Source organism: Mytilus trossulus, chromosome 13 (assembly GCF_036588685.1).
Source record: "Mytilus trossulus isolate FHL-02 chromosome 13, PNRI_Mtr1.1.1.hap1, whole genome shotgun sequence".
Lineage (NCBI taxonomy): Eukaryota > Metazoa > Mollusca > Bivalvia > Mytilida > Mytilidae > Mytilus > Mytilus trossulus.
In genome coordinates, this window is record NC_086385.1 from 36,527,131 (window position 1) to 36,544,141 (window position 17,011).

General features: G+C 32.7%; 1 protein-coding gene across 1 annotated transcript; it reads left to right on the top strand.

Annotated features, from left to right (window-relative positions):
• The first annotated feature begins 9,115 nt into the window (after positions 1-9,115).
• Positions 9,116-13,351, top strand: LOC134694625 (uncharacterized). The gene is made up of 3 exons (XM_063555662.1): positions 9,116-9,256; positions 10,903-11,118; positions 13,085-13,351. The coding sequence occupies exons 1-3, from the start codon at positions 9,239-9,241 to the stop codon at positions 13,286-13,288; spliced, it is 438 nt and encodes a 145-aa protein (XP_063411732.1). The 5' UTR covers positions 9,116-9,238; the 3' UTR covers positions 13,289-13,351.
• Positions 13,352-17,011: the final 3,660 nt, after the last annotated feature.

Genomic DNA, 17,011 nt, shown 5'->3' on the forward strand with positions numbered 1-17,011 from the left:
TGGTAAACACCATATTGCAAGATTACTAGTGTTACATTATCACGAACAAGTCCGTCACCAGGGACGCCATATAACCGAAGGCGCAATCAGGAGTGCTGGTTACTGGATTACCGGTCTCAAGCGTTTGATATACTCAATTATTTCAAGTTGCGTTTTATGCCGAAGGTTTAGAGGTACTTTTTCGACTCAAAAAATGGCTGATCTTCCAGAAGAAAGACTTTTAGCATGCCCACCATTTACATATGTTGGCGTTGATTGTTTTGGACCCTGGAACATTGTCACAAGACGTACTCACGGTGGAATCGCAAATTCAAAAAGATGGGCTGTCTTATTTGTTTGTTTGTTTTTCATGTCGAGGTGTTCATATTGAAATAATTGAAGAGATGACTACCGCATCATTTATTAATTCACTTCGCCGCTTCATATCAATCAGAGGATATGTTAAAGAATTCTTTTCTGATAGAGGAACCAACTTTATTGGCGAAGCCCGAGAGCTTGGCATAGAAGCTTCCTTTGTTGAGGACTCAGTGTTTCAATCCTTCATGAAAGAACAAAAAACTGTGTGGAAATTCAATACACCGTATTCATCCCACATGGGAGGTGCATGGGAACGTCTCATTGGCATAGCAAGGCGTATATTGGACTCAATATTGTTTGAAGCTAGATATCAACGACTCACACATGAAGTATTATGTACTTTCATGGCAGAAACAACAGCTATTATGAACTCTCGTCCGTTAGTGCCTATTTCATCCGATCCTAACGCACCATCTATCTTATCTCCAAGTACTTTGCTAACACAGAAAGTGAGTGACAATATTGAGGACTTCAGTCATTTGAACACGCGTGATGTTTACACAAATCAGTGGAAATTTGTTCAAGTGTTAGCTGACAAATTTTGGACACGTTGGCGAAGAGAATATTTGCAGTCGTTACAAACTCGTCGCAAATGGCAACACATCAAACAAAACATTCAAGAAGGTGATGTAGTGCTTCTTAAAGACAATGAACTCCATCGAAATAACTGGCCAATAGGTCTTGTTGAACGTGTTTTTCCCGGTAGAGACAATTTGGTTCGTAAAGTTCAGTTGAGGGTTGTAAAAGACAAACAACACCGTGTGTATGTGCGACCAATTAGCCAAGTTGTGTTACTGTGTCATAGTTGAGACTAAGAACTTTTGAAACAAGTATTTAACTGTATTGTAGAATTTTTTGAACACTTGTAAGTTTTTATTATTGAGAACGTTTTTGATCTATGGTGATATTTTTCATATCAGACGAGGAGTGTGCTGTTTTTATTCCCTATATAATTTGATAACGATATTATTTTTTGCCTAATTGTCATTGTTTACATTTATACTTTAATTTTAGAACAACTCTCACTTTTCTATCCAGGTAAACTTACCTTTACATTTATATTTTTATAATTACCTGTAGTTTCATTTTAAAGAGTACTGTCACTTTCACTTTAAAGAGTGTATTTCCTGTTTCCTGTGTATACTCATAGATGTTGTGTACCACAACAAGGTGACAAATGTTTTAAATCTTCATAGAACTTGGTCATCCTATGCTGGCAGACCAATATGTAAGTTAATTTTTGATATTTGATTTTTATTCTATACAGATGCATATGTATTTTTGAGATATATTTAATATAAAAGAAGTAATTGTACAAAACATATCACATACATATTTTGTTAATTTTCTAAAGTATGGCAACCCGTCAGAGACATTATATTTTATGCCAAGACTATATATTATGGTATTTTCCATGTAAAGGATTCTTTGTCTACGTTTTTAAAGCTTTTTGATATATAAATACATTGTTTTGTTTTCAAAATTCACCTTTATCTGTGTTTTCTTTAAATTGTTATTTTTTATCAACTAGTATAAGGTTTTAATTTTTCTATTGTAGCTTTTACCACACGCACTCAACACATGTCTGTAACAACTGTATATCATATCAAATAATAAACATTATTCGTCAAAATGAATTCAGTGATTAGTACTTGCCACATAGAGTGTTTTGGTTAACTAACTGTTTAGCTACCTAACGGTATAAGAAATAAACAACCATGTCATTCAACACTAACCAAAACCCATACTGCATGGTCATCTATAAAAGACCCGGAAATTATAAAATATTGAAATCAAAATTAAACTAGAAAAGCCAACAGCCCTATTGAGCATTGAATACATACTATAAATATTAAGTTATATGTCTGCACCATGAGGAAAACGTGCAAAGTTCAATCAGTTTGAAAAAATGCCAGATAAATGTAGGTACAATTACTTTAAGTAAATATTCATATTCTTTATTAGATATAAAGCTTTAGACTTATGATATGATCGTTATGAAGAAACATGCTGTTTACTGATAAACTGTATTAAACGTCATATAGAAATGCGACTTTATCACAGTTAGCTACCAGAAGTAAGTATTTATATGTATCAAAATAAATTGCACGATCGATGGTTTAGGAGTCCATCACTAGCTTCAATCAGCTCTTTCACCAGCTTTCCGTCTGGAGATTTCACAACAATATTGTTTGAGTCAAAACAGCAACATAAGTATTAGAATCAGTATCTAATGTGATGCCGTACGGTTTTCTGAGCAACAAATCGCAATATGTCAATTGTACTTGTCCATTGAAATCGTAGCATACGACAGACTGATCGAGGTGGTTGGCATGGACAATATTTTTTTCTGTTGAGGTAATAAATGTGCCATTTGTACATGGTCCATGTAACTGGCAAATTTCACATTCCCAAAGGTCTTTATCTCTTTTATGAACCGCGTCAGTTTTTCATTGAACATACATGCCATAGTTACATTGTTTAAGCTTCCGTTGTCATATAACTTTTGGACGATAATTTCCTTTGTTTGAATAATGTTCTTTGTATGCCTTTGTTTTGTTCCCATGGCGATTTGAATATTCGATGCAAACGTTTGTAAAGATTTCAAATCAATTTGAATTTCGTTTACTTTCTGTTTTCCATCTTCTAATTTCGCAATTACAGCTTCTATTTCCTGACAGTATTGTTTCTCAGTTACAGATGCCTTTTTCTAGTAATTTTCCTCCTAAGAGATCTAAAATACAAGTAATTTCATGTCGCTTATTTTTTATGTGTTTTCTAATCATCACCTTCTGTTCACCTTGTTCACGTAATTCACTCAAATTCCGATTTCTATCCTTGAGAGCGATAAATTTTACCTTCTAAATATTTCAAAACATTTGCAAAGTTATTTAACGCTGTTGACTGATGTCCTGAAGATGACGTAATGAAAGCAACAATGTAAGTAGCTTCCTTGCATTCCCTATGACATGATATCAAACCAAGTTTGCAACAAAAAGAGTCATGGAATTTGCAATGAAATTCAGGGATACAGTCGTGCTCGTCACAGTTAAAGCTTATTTGCTTGATAAAAGACGGTAATTTGTTATATTTGTCTACAGAGATGGTCTGATGTGATTTTGACAATTTTGATATCTTATGATGATCTCGGCAGTCTCCTTAAAGAGCATTTTCACATTGCGTGCAGTATTTTTCTGCTGGCTTATCGAGGTCTCTATTTTGGCAAATGTCGCAAAACAGTGCACTTTCTATGGCGGCCATATTATACATATTTTTTTCGTAAATGAGGTAAATATAAAATGGCTTACTACATCAACGTTTCTTTATTTGCAATCAACATTTCACCCTAGAAAAAAAATTATGAAGATAAAATCAATAATTAAAAAAGCATACACAATTAAGTTCAATATGCGTACATATATAATACAGAAGGATTAGATATTATTGTTCTTTCCGTATGGAAATTTTCCTTCATCTAACAAAAATTATTTTGAATTCGTTTCAAAAAACACCCTCACCTTATGTAGTATATTGTTTTTATAAACTACGAGGTACCTTTCTTTGTTACTGTTCTTACCTTATTGTAACATTGTTAGACTTTTCCTTCATGTGTTCAAAGTAAACCGTTAACTTATATTGTTATCAAAGTACCAGGATTACACAAGACTCATCGGTGACGCTCAAAATATTTATAAAGCCAAACAAGTACATATCCTTTTTAATTATAATGATTTTACCTGTGGTTTCCTTTGTAAATGTGTAATATATTAATACAAACTAAGATATATAGATATTAATTTTTTTTTATTTGAAACATCCATCATACCTCAGTTTTCGATTTTATTCAAAACGATTCACTTCAACTATTCACTGAAGAGAAACATTTTCCCTCCGTTCTTTTTTTTTACGTTCCTTGAGACCTTAAGAAATGAATATCAAAACGCAGAAAGTTTTTTTAATTTCCTATAAACTTGAAATTATTTCTGTAATTATTTCCAGGTGTACATTATTTACTTTTCTGGGGTTTAATCACCTATAAATTATTGCGTTCATGTTTTTGAATTCCCTGCAAATACGACAATGCCTACGAGAAACCTGTCACGTAATTCAAGTGACTACTGAAGAGGAAATTCAGTATACTTTAAAACGCAAACATTTAATTAAAAGATGTCCACTTTTCTATCTTATTTCTTTGTCTCTCTCTCTCTCTCTCTCTCTCTCTCTCTCTCAAAACTACATATGACAAAAACATGGTCAATAATATTAAGAGCAAAAATTTATCTTCAGTATTTATAAAACGATCATGACTCACAATTAAGAAAAAACTTAGAGTCAACAAGTGAACAGTTAAGTGAACAGATAGAAAAGAACCTAAAAAAATTTCTCAATCTCGTCAAATCCTATACGATAAAGAAAATGTCACAGCATATAGCATTTGATAACCTATATAATCCATAAAAATACTTTAAAATTGTTTTTTTTTTTAATAAAAATATAAAAATTGCTAATGTATCAGATCCGATGAAAAATAAAGTAAAAAGGTCATGCATATAAAAAAACTTTTACTAACAACGCTAACTTCTAAATGGTCTATGTTTAACTCATGTGGCGTTCTACGAAAATATACAGTTTGGGTGCATTATCTACCATCAAGCGTTTAGTATACAGTTTTTAACAATCCACTTCAATCGGTTATTAGGAAACAATGCAGTTAACCAATGAGAATTTTCATTTAAAAGAACAAATCTTAAATATCTTAACATAACTTATGAATATTAATAATTTACAAATGTCGATTATTTTTGTTTGATTTTAATTGTTTTTCAGTTGGGATTTAAGAGGAGGTTACTCTGGAATTGTATATTTTTGTAAGTACCCTAAGTCTGATGCTGGGTCCGTTTCTGTGTGTGTTACATTTTAGTGTTATGTAGTTGTTCTCCTCTTATATTTAATGCGTTTCCCTCGGTTTAAGTAGTTACCCCGATTTTGTTTTTTGTCCATGGAATTTCTCGCTACATTGAAGACCTGTTGGTGACCTTCTGCTGTTGTTTTTTGTTTTGTCGGCCGGTTGTTGTCTCTTTGACACATTCCCCATTTCCATATTCAATTTCATAATACTGTTGCCTTTATTTGCAAATATCTGCATGAATTTTTCTATCTATATAGGAAAAAACCTATGGTGACCCTATCTTTTCTTTTGATATTCTCATTGTCAAAACTGCTATCTTATCGTATTTTATTTAATTTACAATTCTGTCATTAGGTTTAGCTTCTATAGTAACATAATGATTTTTTTTGTCATTCATACTCAATACAAAATGTGCAATTTTGTCATAACCTGAAGCTTGGAAATATTCTCATTGACCTCTCATTTTTATTTTATTTTTGAATATATCATAGATATACTACAGATAATCACATTCTATCACCTTAATCATGTTAAGGATGTTCGCTACTCTGTTTAAAAATAACAAGCTTTTTAAATGGCTGTTATAAATTGATAGTATATAAATAAAGAAACTAAAAAAGCAGAAATAAATGGAGGGTCCGTGTGCTTGTTTTCGAGATAGTATAAGCTATTGAAATTTGGCGCGAAATAATTATCTGTAGATTTTTCATTGACTTAAAAGAGGGACGAAAGACACCAAAGGGACAGTCAAACTCGTAAATCTAAAACAAACTGACAACGCCATGGCTAAAAATGAAAAAGACAAACAGAAAAACAATAGTACACATGACACAACATAGAAAACTAAAGAATAAACAACACGAACCCCACCAAAAACTAGGGGTGATCTCAGGTGCTCCGGAAGGGTAAGCAGATCCTGCTCCACATGCAGCACCCGTCGTGTTGCTTATGTGATTACAAATCCGGCAGATAGTCTAATTCGGTAGGTCAAATTCATGAAAGGGAATGGGATTGTAGTCACGACGTAAGGAACATATCCGATACCATTTGTGAAACGGTTATTCCATAACGGTCAACCAACTCGTGATGGCGTCCGTAAAATTTACGAAGGGATGATTTCAACTTCACCATTTGGAACTCTTGGTTTAATAGCTTCCTTGTGAGCAGTAACCCTCTATCAAGAAAATCATGATAGGAAATGCAAGCACGGGAATATCGTATCAATTGGGAGATATATACCCCGTATGCAGGTGCTGCTGGAATGTTGCTACTTAGAAATGGAAAGTTCACAATTGGAAAGCTGAAATCATCTCTTTTGTCGTAAAGTTTTGTCTTCAACCGACCCTCATTGTCAATTTCTAGATGTAAGTCAAGATATGAAGCCGACTTAACTGTATCTGTAGTATCCTTTATCTCCAATTCGATGGGATAGATGCGATCCACATAGTCACCAAATTTTGAATTGTTTAGTGAAAGAACGTCATCTATATAGCGGAAAGTAGAGTTAACATTGGCACTTTTGTTGTTGCAAAAACTATGAAAAAATGACAAGGATTTTATAAGACTTTGAAATATGTCTTTGTACACGTTATGTAATAAAATTATAAAAAGAAAAGAAGAGGTTAGTGGGCAAAATTTGTTAATGGCAATATATGGATAAAACAAATTAAAAAAATAGAGGAGCAAACATCCTTACAAAATGCAATAGCACTAAGTCTTAAAATTTAAGTAAAGATTAGCAAAGAGTTCAAAAGTTAAATGATGAAAATAAATGATTAAGATTTTCAAATAAGAGGTTAGACACTCATAGACGGTGTTCTGAAAAGGCATACAAGCATACATTTGGAAAATCAAATACTTTGTGAAATAGATCCAATTAACTCTTTTGTGTTTTCTCTTATTTTTGAGATATTGAGATAAGACGTGGCACGGTACTTGTCTACCACAAATTCATGTATTTGGTTTTGATGTTATATTTGTTATTCTCGTGGTGTTTTTTCTGATGCTTGGTCCGTTTCTGTGTGTGTGTGATTTGCGTTTCGGTGTTGTGTCGTTGTTCCCTCTTATATTTAATGCGTTTCCCTCGGTTTTAGTTTGTTACCCCGATTTTGTTTTTTGTCCATGGAGTTCTGAACAGCGGTATACTACTGTTGCCTTTATTTGTGTGGGTAAAATAATAAACTATAGACATGAAAAATGTACGGGAAAACACAAAAAAAATAGAATAGATATACTGTTTACATGCGTTTTTCAATTTTAAAATGAAGAATTTATCAGAAGACATAGGATGTTGTCTTACCGCAAAAATATGAAGGTCAAATGCTTACCATCAATTTCAATCAGCGGTAAGACACCAGCCTACATGTAAAATAAATGTACGTCTTCTGAATAATCTTTCATTTTATAAAGTTGATAGTTATATTTGTTTAACTATTTTATTCAACATGAAACCCCGCCACCCTGTTTTTAAAACCAGTATTACTTACCAGAAACTTTGGAAAACGTATAAACAAATGATACTGATCTACGATGCATGCTTTTACACTGTATTATTCTCCACTGTGATTGCAATAATAAAAACCATACATCAAACATGTTATATACGTTTCATGTATAAAAAAAAATGTCTACCATGAAGTAAAAAAGGAAAATAAAGACACTGTTAAGGATAATGATCGAAACGTCTTAAATGATGATTTATTACTTCAATCATTAATTTGATATACATATATGATTAAAATAAACATTCAAAAATGAAAAATAGATTAAACAATACAATTTATTTTAGGTTTTTAAACATAAACACGATGAAATACATCTCTCATTGTCTTACGTTGTCCGTTTCTCTCCTTTTTGTGTGTGTGGGGGGGGGGGGGGGGGGGGGGAGGGCAAACGATGATTTAATAACCTCTGGGTATATTATTTTCTCATTAACTATTGGAAGTTTTTTTCCCCTAAATGAACACCGTGTACATATATTTCATAGGGATTCGTGCGTGTTTTGACCTTAACATTGACATGTTTTTAATCTAGTTCAAATCCTAAACTATAGATCAGTATTAAGAAGTGTGTAAGCCTATCATATGCCTTGATTTTTGGCGCAATTAGCATGATATTATTTTGAAAAATATATGCATGAGCTGATGCAATATATGACATACATCATCAGTCTAAATATAGATATGGGTTTTCCAGCATTATTTTTGCGTCTTTATTGTTAATTGATTGGCAGAATGTCTCTTCAATTTTTTATATACAAAAAGATATTAATAGCATTTATGTAATATGTCCTCCTAATTCAAAATACCAGTCATCGTATTTAAGATAAGATGAATTTAATTTTCCAAATTAGGTCCCCAGGGGGGCATATACACACATGACTTATATTATTGTTCAACATACAGTATATTACATCATGATAACATTCATAAAATAAACTATTGAAATAAATTCATACAGGTATTGTTTGTTAAATAAAAAATATTTAAGAGTTTCTTCTTCAGAGATGTGGGGAGAGATGTGGCAAACTTATGTTTTTTTGGTGTTTTTTTTAAGCATAATTAAATATGTTTTGCTAATAACAAGTGCGTAAGCACTTACTTGTTGTTTCAATGTTTCCCTTTATTCTACCCAAAACAATGAGCGAATTAAAAATCAAAAAAGCATAAGGTAACATGTTCAAACATTTTTATGCTGAAGAGAAGACTCGAGAGAGACGAGGTTTATATGTAAACGTTATTTATAGATTGCAAGTGCAAAAAAAGATCTTAATATAGATAGGGAATTTCCAGTACAAACTGTTTGTCTAGTCTGAAGAGTTATTTTTAGAAGACAAATACGACTGCGTTATTATGATACAAGCATCTTGCCGGTGTCCTTGAAGCTAAGTATAGTCCCTACCGAAAATTTCCAAATCAATTAAAACATCGTTTGTTTAACGTTTCAGCTCATATCTAATTCAAATTTAGAAGGATGAAGACGTCTAAGAAGGTAAGAAAAAAAAATCATTTCAGATATCAAGACAAATTTTGTCTTGAATTTGCGTATCCGATTTAATAGGTAATCTATCTGGGAAACATTTGTTTTTTTTTGAATTTTAATAACATGTTCTACCGTTACTCGTTATTTGAGATTTTAATTAAATAGACAATATACAAGATTTTATTGGCACAAACGCATTTACAATAAATGGTAATGACTCTGAGGGCAATGATCGAATGGTAGTAAAATACAAACGATTTTATGATCTTTTTTGTGTGAATACTTAAATCAAGACTTAGAGTATAATGAAAATCTATTGCAATAGATTACTTCTTGCATTTAAACAATTTGTTACGAAGGAGAAAGATAGTTATAGTGCCGTGTAAGATTTATTATTTATTATAAGCTTATCTTGTTTAACGCATAATGCGGTTATCATTATTATACTTTTTTTCTGTAATTTTCAACATAAAGATTAAATAGAAGTCAGTAAAGGCATAGATGTAATACCCATAGGTGAAAGTAAACACACACACTTATTATACTACCATTAACTATCCTTTCCGACACGTTTTTTGAGAATTAAAAACAAAAATAAAGTTAAAAATTGTGTATGTTTTGTATGTCAACAAAAAAACATCGCCTTTTGTAAATCTAATTATGGAATAAATCGAACTAAAGTGCTGCTGGTAGAGAAATGACAGTTTGAGAAACATTGAGAAAACATTGCATACTTTTAAAATCTCAATAAGTGTTTTATTTGACATTTTGGATCGTAATTGTCGTCAAGGTTTTCCGAAAGCTATTAGGTCTGAAAATTGCAAAATTATCATAGTTTGACAAAATATACAAAATGGGCTTACTCGTTACTTAAGTAGAGTAAACGCGCGTCTGGCGTATATAATTATAATTCTGGTACCTTTGATAAGTATTTGGAGCACATTATGAAATAACTTATATTTTTAGCATTAAGCATGTTAAGGCTTTCGAAATAGACACAAGTAACCTTTTTTTTATGTTTTAGGACAAAGATGATATTCTATGCCATTTTGTGCAATAACTAAACCTTTTCCTGGTATCTATGATCAGTTTATTTGTTATAGGCATTTGCCTATGTAGAGAATGATGTATTAAATCTTGTTGTATAGCTAGCTAAACCTGCGACTCGTTAGACAACGATCTTTAAACAAAACAAAGAGACATACAAGGCAAAAATGTCAAACATTTGAGTACAGCAGTCATAATCTAAGCTACTATAAAAACAAACAAATATTTTACAAACAAACACAAAAAGGCGGATAGACAAAGCACATAAGCAAAAATGAAAGACAAGGATATAAAGATTTACCATAACACAAGAACACAATGACGAGAGTACAGAGCCTCGTCAATTGAAACCAAAAACATTTTATTTTTTTCCAACTAGCTCTCATCAAGTGTTAATGCCGGACAGACCTATTTATGGTTATGAATAAACATATGGAAAGAAGCATGGCTATAGTAATTTACGATTCCTGATCACCAATTTAATCAATTAAGAACGTTCACTGCTTCACACAAATTACCATTCAAATCGGTTTGTTCGTTAACTAAGGTTCCTAACCATGGTCATATTATGAAATATTGTATTTATTGAGTCTTGCAATTTCTTTCAGGAAAACCGATGTTTACATTGTAAAAAATCAAACTCCCAATGCAAGAAAAAAAGAGCAGTCTTAAACCAGTTATTAAACAAGGGATACAATGCGTCCCTTCTTCGAAAAACGAGGGAGGTGCCAAATTCATACGGCCTTTACCTCATCAGAGCTAATGAAGATGACGAAGTTCTGTATATTGGTTTTTCCAACACGAGTGTTCGAAAAAGATTAATGGTAATTTTTCGTATTTGACATAATAAAACAATAACTTCTTTATACTAGTTACATGTATCTAACATTATTTCGGAGTGCACGTACCATTTAATGATAATGTTCTCACAATTTGTTAGTCTGGTAATCTTTTGATTGAAGTTTTTGCACAAAGATTCTATAATTGTATAACAAAATAATCCTTCAACAAATTCTTCGTACACAATGACTAGTCATTTTATTCGTACTGTTCGTTTAAACAACACTAAACAGGTAATAGTTTTTTTTTTTTTTAAAGTTGATTGAATTTAGCACTAAAGGCAAATCAAATAAGACTTCACTTGTAAGAGTAATAAACGCTACATATTCAAGGTATTTTTTTAATTTCAAGTAAGTACCGAAGTACTGACCAAATGCGCAGCTGATATCACCATGCACTAGCAGACAAACAATACAGTCAATTCAGTACATGACTACAAAAACATACTTATTAAATAAATTAAGACCAGAGTGCTTTTCTACATTCAATTTTCTCAAAATGGTTAAGCGTATGTATTAAAACATACTTTCAATTTAGAGCAGCACCTTATACATATTCAAATCAAATTAATACCTTTATGTACAGCCAATACAGGTTTTTTTTTATACGACCCAAAAAAAATTTTGGATCGTATAATGGTATGATTGTTCATTGTTGAAAGCCGTACGGTGACCTATAGTTGTTAATGTATGTGTCATTTTGTTCTCTTGTGGATAGTTGTCTTATTGGCAATCATTCCACATCTTCTTTTTTATATGATGTCGTCGTCTGCGTCGTCCGAAGATATATTGGTTTCCGGATAATAACTGTAATTTTAGTGAATATGTCTTTATGAATTTTTTTCCAATGGTTCAACACCACAAAAGGAAGGTATGGGTCGATTTTGGGGATGATGGTCCAAACCGTTTAGGATAAGGGGCCCATAAGGGGCCCAAAACAAGCATTTTTCTAGTTTCAGGATAATAAATTTTGCACAAGTATTTCAATTGCTCTGTAATTAATACACAATGTTTAAAATCACAAGTAGAATGTTTGGATTTATTTTGGGGGTTTTGGGGCCAAAGTTAAGGAATTAAGGGCCAAAAAGGGGCAAAAACAAGCATTTTTCTAGTTTCCTGACAGAACTTGTGTGTAATTGCATGGATGTCTCTGACATTGTACCACAATGTAACATATAACAAAGGGGAGGCTGCGATTAAGTTTTGGATTCATTGCCCAAAATATGTAAGAATTAGGGGCCAATAAAGGGCCAAAAAGAAGCATGTTTCTAGTTTCCAAACAATTATGACAATAACTTGTGTTTAAGAATGTTAAGTGTATGGATCTGTCTGAAATTGTACTACAAGTTTCAATACTACAAAGGAAAGCATGTGATTAAGTTATTACTCCAAGGGGGAATTCAAATAAGTTGTGGGGGGATTTTTTTGACAATTTTTTAAGGATTTCCTTTTTTTTCAAAATTTTTGAAATTTCGAACTTTGAAAAGTTTCAAGAAGAAATCTTCAATAGCACAGTATTGTGCAATAGATTTGTTAGATCTTTGACCACATTTATTTTGTGACAAAAACCTATATTATGTCAAATTGTTTGACCACAATCCAAATTCAGACAGTATCACGTTTGAATATTGTGACCAAATTTGCCCCCACTGTTCAGGGTTCGAACACTTGGGTTGTATGAAACTCTGCCCTGCGGAGCACCTATTTATATTTGTAAATATATTTTAACCACAAGTTTATCAAAGTATAATACTTTATAGTTTTTGGATAGTCATTTCTATCAATAAACATATATTCGAATCCCGGCGAGGTAAGAACAAAAAATGAGCGAAAAGCAAATTTACAGATCTAACATTGTTGGGTTGATGTTTGGACGAGTTGTATATATATATAAAGAAATTTAAGTAATTTGATGTTAAACCATGTTTATTTGTGTGAATCTTTTTTTTAGGCCCATACGACTGGATACGACCGACAGAAGATTGGGAAGTTCTTAAACGGCAAGGACTTAAAAGATTATTCAATATCTTGGGTGATAGAAAGAAGAGCAGAATGCCTAGAGGAAAAATTTATAGACTTTGTTACAACAGAGCAAGGGTTTCGTCCGATCTTTAATCTTAAAAGGGGAAGATCGTGTGGGTCAAAGGAGGAATAAATACATATACATTATAATCTTTTAGAGTATTTGCAATATTTTACCTTAACTAATTTATAAAATGTCAAATAAAATATATCTATTGACCTATATGATGACTTGTTATTCTTAACCTTTATTTTAACTTTTCTTGCATTCACAGTATTTAACAATTTCTCTTGACATTCTACGGGTTTTTTTTAAATTTAACTAGTATTTCAAATTTTAAAAAGAGGAGATGGGCAGGATTGCCAACGAAACAACTTTAACATACACTAATGATGCGAAAAATAACAGGTCATCAAATGGCTGTTAACACTAGGGAAAAGGACACTTGATTGAATACAAGAAATTCCATTTTGTAATATTGTTTGGTAGTGATGTGCACACTAGAGTTGACAAAATACTGAACTGGCTAGGCATCCACGCTTACAGTTTTTCCATTTAATAATTACCACAACCCTTATCCTACGGCAACAGTACATCTTAGGGACGACATCTTAAGTTCAATGTGGAATAATAAAAAAAAAATTCACATAGTTTTCCCCCACCTTCTCTGAACTCAATTTGGAAAATTTGATTGAACTATATAGAGATATATGTAAAATCGATTTTGGATTAACACAAATTTTACCTTGAGTAAGCTTACCAAAGATATTTTCAAATGTAATTTCCATTCAACATTCCACATGCTAAATTTTCTATGGGTTTGAAATAAACATAAACTTAGAATACAGTTTCAAATAAATTTCACAGTTTGCAAGGCCATCAATCTAAAATAAACCATCTTACATAGGGTTGTTTGCTATCATATTAAACTGGTTAGAGCTGTTTGCGATTCAATAAATAACTTTTGAATACCTTCATTGATGTTATAAATATAAAAAAATATTAAGTCTTCCCACATACATACTGATACATCATTCGCTCGACCAATCTTAGTCTGTTCTAACTAATGAACATGCGGAAAAAAAGACACGAACAAATAATGCAAGATGCCTACTCCTCAAGCCCAGTTAACTGGACAGAATTCAAAATTTATATAATTCGAGTTTCTGACAATTGTTCACTGGAAGGTGTAATTATTATCTTCAAAGTATGTCTTATGTAAATCAACAGAACAAAGATTTCGACTAAATAAGACACATCAGCATTGTGTGTAAACAGTTAGAGGTTTAATCCAATAACGAGTAAGTAAAGCCTGTCAGCTGTATACAATGTTATATACAGTCTGTGACTGGCATTGCACAAGGTCATGTTTTTCTCTGACTGTTTATGATGTCTTTACGCTAAATCCAATGGATTTCCGATGTGTACGGATTGATATTTTAGTCTTAAATGTATTATTTTTTTATTAGTTGTTAGTGGCTTTGAACTAGCTGTCAGATACCTGCGAGTACTCTCAGATCTGTTCATAGTGTCTCTTTGTTGTCGGGATGTACAAGTACCCGTCCACGTCCACTTGCATTTTTGTCCATCTGATAAGTTAAGCCTTTTTCAACTGATTTTTATAGTTCGTTCTTATGTTGTACTGTTATACCACTGTCCCAGGTTAGGGTAGGGTTGGGATCCCGCTAATATGTTTAACCCCGCCACGATATTTTTGTATGTGCCTGACCCAAAGCAGGAGCCAGTAATTCAGTGGCTGTTGTTTGTTTTTGTGTTACATATTTGTTTTTCGTTCATTTTTTTTATTTAAATCAGGCCGTTTGTATTCTCGTTTGAATTGTTTTATAATGTCATATCGGGGCCTTTTACAACTGATTATGCGGTATTGGCCTTGCTCATTGCTCATTGTTGAAGACCGTACGGTGACCTATAGTTAATGTATGTGTCATTTTGGTCTCTTGTAGACAGTTGTCTCATTGGCATCACACCACATCTTCTTTTTTTATATTCAAATAGTATTAACATTTTTGAGAGTGCATTTCTAAACATATCAAGGATATATATTATTAGCTCTGGACCACTGGTTACTGGACTAAGGAACTTAGGGTCTTTAACATCTTCCACAACTATTGTTTCATTTTCATTCTTCTGACTTTATATGGAACACTATTTATGAGTACAGACCATATTGTCATTTGCAATTTTTGTTGAAACAAGTTTGGATTGTTTGGCGTGAATCAGATGTGGATACTTAAAAATTACAAAGATCTTTTAGAGTAAATACAATCTAACTCTCTTTCATCTTGTGATAGTATTAAAACATTTGACCTTTTCTACTCTTTACACAAGAATTCCACATTCCAAACTAAAAGACAAATTGAAGGAGTTGGTATTGCTTTGCCTCATAAAAAAGAATTGCCAAATAGATACAAGTATCTTGTCCTAGGGAGGAATATATCCTACTTTGTAAAGGATCACTCTGATTCAATAAAAAATTCTCTGAAACTGATATTATCAAGATGCTTGATTTCTTGATTGACAATGTCACGTTCGAAGGACGTGTTTTTCAACAGACTGTCGGCATTCCAATGGGAACAAATCGTGCCCCTCTACTTGCCGACTTGTTTCTTTATCATTATGAGGCCTACTTCATGCAGGAACTTCTTAGGAAGGGGTTAAGAAATAAGCGATATCCTTTAACTCTACTTTCCGCTATATAGATGATGTTCTTTCACTAAATAATTCAAAATTTGGTGACGATATGGAACGCATACATACCATCCAACTAGAAATACAGTATACTAAAGTTACAGTTAAGTCGGCCTCATATCTTGACTTTCATCTAGAAATTTACAATGAGGGTCGGTTGAAAACAAAACTTTACGACAAAAGAGATGATTTCAGCTTTCCAATTGTGAACTTTTCATTTCTAAGTAGCAACATTCCAGCAGGACCTGCATACGGGGTATACATTTCCCAATTAAAGAGGGACGAAAGATACCAAAGGGACAGTCAAACTCATAAATCTAAAACAAACTGACAACGCCATGGCTAAAATTGAAAAACGACATTCCCGTGCTTGCATTTCCTATAATGATTTTCTTAATAGAGGGTTGCTGCTCACAAGGAAGCTATTAAACCAAAAGTTCCAAATGGTGAAGTTGAAATCATCCCTTCGTTAATTTTACGGACGCCATCACGAGTTGGTTGACTGTTATGGAATAACCGTTTCACAAATGATATCGGATATGTTCCTTACGTCGTAATTACACGCACCTTCCCTTTCATGAATATGATCTACCGAATAAGACTATTTACCGGATTTGTTATCTCATTAGCAACACGATGGGTGCCAAATGTGGAGCAGGATGTGCGTACCCTTCCGGAGCATCTGGGATCACCCTAGTTTTGGTGGGGTTCGTGTTGTTTAGTCTTTAGTTTTCTATATTGGGTCATGTGTTCTATTGTTTGTCTGTTTGTCTTTTTTTATTTTTAGCCATGGCGTTGTCAGTTTATTTTCGATTTATGAGTTTGACTGTCCCTTTAGTATCTTTCGTCCCTCTTTTTTGATGAAAAAAAAACCCCATCATCAACATAATTGAATGTGAAATTAAATGCTCTTGTTTCTTCGATACTCTTGTTTTCGAAACGTGTCTGACAGAACTTTTGAAAATAAGAAGAGGTCGAATAGAGAGGCGAATAGTTGGTTTCCATTGGAATATCCACCTCATTTTTTTTTTAAAAGTCTACCTCCAAATTCAACAAATAAGTTGTCAATAAGAAACTCTAGCAAATGATCACATTTTCCTCTGTGTAGCATCGTTATGTTCCCTATTAACATAATAAGTCGTATGG